This window comes from Nicotiana attenuata, unplaced genomic scaffold (genome assembly GCF_001879085.1).
Source record: "Nicotiana attenuata strain UT unplaced genomic scaffold, NIATTr2, whole genome shotgun sequence".
In the NCBI taxonomy this organism is placed as follows: Eukaryota; Viridiplantae; Streptophyta; class Magnoliopsida; order Solanales; family Solanaceae; genus Nicotiana; species Nicotiana attenuata.
In genome coordinates, this window is record NW_017670492.1 from 622,171 (window position 1) to 625,412 (window position 3,242).

Sequence of the window (3,242 nt, forward strand, 5' to 3'; positions counted from 1 at the left end):
TGGTTCCTTGCAACCAGGGTGTTCTTCCGGCAGTGGCCCCTTCTCAGATGATGAAGAGAACAATTTGGACTTATCATCAGGTATGTCTTTTCCATCTCCCTCTTTTCCTATATCTGCTTCTCCTTCACAAACACAAGACGTTGTAACTGAACCTAGTTCTATTGTGGAACCCCAACCCATCTCCCAACCATCCCACCCTATGATCACACGCTCCAAAATAACATACACAAGCCTATCCAGAAATTGTGTCTGAGTTCTGAGGTTGAATCTATATCATCTTCTAAGACTGACCCCTCCATCAAACCCGAAAAACTAATCCCAGACCCAATCAAGTCACTCAAATCAAAGAAGAACCCTCATGGCCCATATCTCAACCCTAAACCTATTGAACCTCGCACAGTTCATCAAGCTCTCAAATATCCTAGGTGGAGAGAGGCTATGAATGAAGAGCTCTATGCTCTTCAATCTCAAGGTACTTGGACTCTTTTTCCCCCAGTTCCTCATACTATGCCAGTTGGCTCTAAATGGGGTTTTCAGGTTAAATATAACTCGGATGGCAGTGTTGGACGGTACAAGGTCCGGTTAGTAGCTAAAGGCTTTCTTCAACGACCTGGGGTAAACTATGTTGCGACTTATTCTCCGTTGCCAAACACACTACTGTCCGGGTTGTTCTTTCTCTTGCTGTCTCAAATGATTGGCATCTATGTCAATTAGACGTTAACAATGCATTTTTGCATGGGAAATTAACTGAAGAAGTTTACATGTCTCAACCGCCTGGCTTTGTTAATGAAATGTTGCCTAACCATATTTGTCGTCTTCATAAGGCAATATATGGCTTAAAACAAGCTCTAAGAGCATGGTATGAAGAACTTAAATCTTATCTTCTTTCTGTTGGCTTTATCATTCTCAATCTGATCATTGCTTGTTCATCTTTGCCAAGTTTGGTCTTATCATTTATCTCATTATGTATGTTGATGATATTATTATCACCGGCAACAATTCTCACCATGTGGAGGACTTTGTCACTAGACTTGGTCGACGCTTTTCCATTAAAGATCTTGGTGGTTTAAATTTCTTCTTGGGTGTTGAGGTTGTTCGTACACCCACTGGGTTGTTCTTGACTCAGCAGAAATATATTTATGAGATTGTTGAGCAGACTAATATGAATGACGCCAAACCAATGCGCACGCCTACTGCTAGTGGTTCATGTCCGCGGTTGGATAACGGAAGCCCACTTAATGATCCCAAAGAATATCAAAACATTGTTGGCAGCCTTCAATATCTTCTGTTAACACGGCCAGATGTTGCATTCATTGTCAATAAGCTCTCCCAATTTACAAGTTCACCCACAACAGCACATTGGGCATTGGTCAAACGTGTCCTTCGCTATCTAGCTGGGACATCTGATCTTGGGATTTATCTTCGCAAAAGTTCACCCATTAATCTTCATGCGTTCTCTAATTCGGATTAGGCAGGTAATCGTGATGATAGATCATCTACAACAGCCTATATTGTCTTTTTGGGGTGTAATCCAGTATCCTGGAGCTCTAAGAAACAGCGTGCGGTAGCTCGCTCATCCACTGAGGCCATTGCTTCCGCTACTGCAGATCTTTGCTGGGTCAAGAACTTATTGCAAGAGCTATCTGTTACCCTTCACCAACCACCAGTTATATATTGTGATAATCTTGGAGCCACATATGTGTGTGCAAATCCTGATTTCCACTCACGGATGAAACACATTGAAATTGATTATCATTTTGTGCGTAGTTTGGTTCAGCGAGGACTGCTACGTGTCTCTCATGTCTCTTCCAAGGAGCAACTCGCAGATCTGTTGACTAAACCTCTGTCTAACCAAGACTTTGAGCGTCTAAGGTCCAAGATTGGCATCTCATCCCGAGCTACCATCTTGCGGGGGCATATTAGTGATACTCTGATTGATCATATCTCAGTGATACACTCTGATTGATCAAATATTTAGTATCCTTATTAGCTCTTCTATTATTAGAGTAGATTAATCTGCTATCACAAACTTATTTGTAGAATCTTCTACTTGATCTGTTTTGATCCTTTCCTTGATTTGTTTATTCATTCCTTTGTATAAATTGTTATTGAAATCAATTGAAATGTAATACATTGTTCCCTGCAAACTTCTTTAATCGGTACGTCTTTAATTTGATCCCATAACTTTTGATGTGAAGCATAAATTTAGGTGTAAAATTTATTATAATTGCAAGAAATAGTAAAGATGAACCATAAATTTAATATATAATGGGTTCGGTGTTAAATACCTAAAAATTGAAATCACTAGAAATTTAAATCCCGGATCCGCATCTGTTTCTTAACAACCTTTGAAAAAATTGTGCGTTGCAATAGCTTGTGCAACCACCAAAGAGAAAAAGGCTTTTAGTGACAGAAAAAACGGTTCGTAAAAGTCTAATTTTAATTTGGTCCATAAAAATCAATGCGATGAGAAAAATTGTCCCAAGCATGACCTGTGAATACTACCACTTAAAATCAACTCGTGAAAGGTTTATTCATAATGCTTAGATATCATCGTAAATAGTGGCGGAGGCAGGATTACCATCAAGGGGTTAAAAAAATAAAAAAGCTAAAAAGATTGTAGCACATGAGAATAGTAGATATCATCGTAAACAGTGGCGGAGACAGGATTACCGCCAAAGGGTTCAAAAAAAAGAAAAAGTTAAAAAGGTTGTAGCTAGTGGGAATTATAGGTGTTTATCGGACGGGCTGGGACGGGTTGAACAAAAAAACCAGCCCGTCCGATATCGGATCAGGTTGGTTAGCGGGCTGGGATAACGGGCTGGTAGCGAGTTGGGAATTTTCGGGTTATTTTGGGCCCGTTCGGGTTCGGGCGTGCCAAGATAGTGTAATTTTTTTTTCTTATTCAATGTTATTGATATTTAAGTGTTTGCAAACTTTTAAGGCTTAGAATTAAACTTTGAAGTTTAACTTTAATGTTTTAAATTTGAAATTTGAATATTAAAATTATAAAATTGAAATTAGAAAGTAAGTGACTACAAAAAATTATTTAATAAGACCAATAGACATTATGTAAGGAACAAACTCCGAAGGCATTCATTTTATATTTATAATACTTCAAATTAATTTGCAAGTTCTTTTTTGATTTTTTTAGTTTTGAACTTGCAAATTAAAAATTTACAACAATTACAAAAAAATAAGAAATAGTACATCACATATTTTGCATCATTTTTGTAAGTTCT

The 3,242-nt window shown here is 38.0% G+C and overlaps 1 protein-coding gene across 1 annotated transcript; it reads left to right on the top strand.

Annotated features, from left to right (window-relative positions):
- Positions 1-438: 438 nt before the first annotated feature.
- Positions 439-1,966, top strand: LOC109240184 (uncharacterized mitochondrial protein AtMg00810-like). Its single transcript, XM_019406820.1, has 3 exons — positions 439-615; positions 941-1,430; positions 1,476-1,966. The coding sequence occupies exons 1-3, from the start codon at positions 439-441 to the stop codon at positions 1,964-1,966; spliced, it is 1,158 nt and encodes a 385-aa protein (XP_019262365.1).
- Positions 1,967-3,242: the final 1,276 nt, after the last annotated feature.